Source organism: Rhizopus microsporus (genome assembly GCF_002708625.1).
Source record: "Rhizopus microsporus ATCC 52813 unplaced genomic scaffold scaffold_6, whole genome shotgun sequence".
NCBI classification, from domain to species: domain Eukaryota; kingdom Fungi; phylum Mucoromycota; class Mucoromycetes; order Mucorales; family Rhizopodaceae; genus Rhizopus; species Rhizopus microsporus.
Window position 1 is genome coordinate 1,197,811 of NW_019671921.1, and position 1,053 is coordinate 1,198,863.

The window sequence follows — 1,053 nt, forward strand, 5'->3', positions numbered from 1 at the left end:
TAGCCAATGACCTACGCTTTCATTTGATATACAACATGCCAGATGTATAAGTAACTTGTGTTCCTTGATGGTTCGTTAAAGTGAAAACACACAAACATGTGAGCAATTTTTTGAGTCACTGTAAAAGCAAAGAAGTGATGAGTCTCTGTTTTATCCTTTTATTAGAAGTGAGAGAGGGAGCTCATAGCAAAAAGAAATTAGGTTGTTTTAAAAGAGGTTGGAGTACTAACTAAGGTACATGTAATTAAGTCAAATGTAATCTCACACGTAAAGATTAGTATTAGGCATGGTCAAATACGACAAGCGGAACCAGGATCGACTTGACTGGAGGTAATATATTTTGCAAACAACAGTCTGGCTTTTTCTTTTAGTGATGCCTGAACCTCCATGGAATCAACATTATTAGAGGAATCAGTAGAGGACGTACCCAAAGGAGCATCTTGTTCCATAGGAGTGGGATGGGTAGCAAACTTGCTTGCCAATGAGCCTTGAGGGCTTGACAAAAAAGATGCTTGCGATGAGATGCTAGGAGAGGCAACATCTTCAGCAGAGGTAGCAGAGGGATCTGTTCCTTCTTGAGTAGACATAAAGATTTGAATCAAAGAGTAAAATGTTATGTAATGGTTTATAAGACACAAGTCAAAGACAAAAGAAGTACTCTTTGAGACTAATCTCTATTCTGAGATAAAGACAGAAGGAACATACAATTAAATAAAGGATCTACTATTTATAGTTGCTATCAAATGGCTGGTAAGCCACTATTCTAAGCGTGGATTATAATTACTGAGGATGTAATTGACTAACAGTTCCTGAATTCATAAAGAAAACTTTTAATTCGTTCCTGACACTGATCTTATTGTTCATTTCATGATCTGGGTTATGTTACTGCTTTTACCGTGAAAAGGATCATCTTTTAAAGAAGTATATCCTTTTACAGTGGCCCACAAAACCGTACCAATGTTTGCTACTTTTACGTTTGTCGGCCTGCTGACAACGACAATTACAATATTTATGGGGCTTGTCATACCTCGCTCGAAAGCCAAAACCGTTGGC

At 37.5% G+C, this 1,053-nt stretch overlaps 1 protein-coding gene across 1 annotated transcript; it reads right to left on the reverse strand.

Annotated features, from left to right (window-relative positions):
* Positions 1–197: 197 nt before the first annotated feature.
* On the reverse strand, positions 198–587 carry RHIMIDRAFT_236867 (uncharacterized protein; the record flags this gene model as incomplete). Its single annotated transcript, XM_023608651.1, has 2 exons — positions 198–229; positions 299–587. The coding sequence occupies 2 exons, from the start codon at positions 585–587 to the stop codon at positions 198–200; spliced, it is 321 nt and encodes a 106-aa protein (XP_023467527.1).
* Positions 588–1,053: the final 466 nt, after the last annotated feature.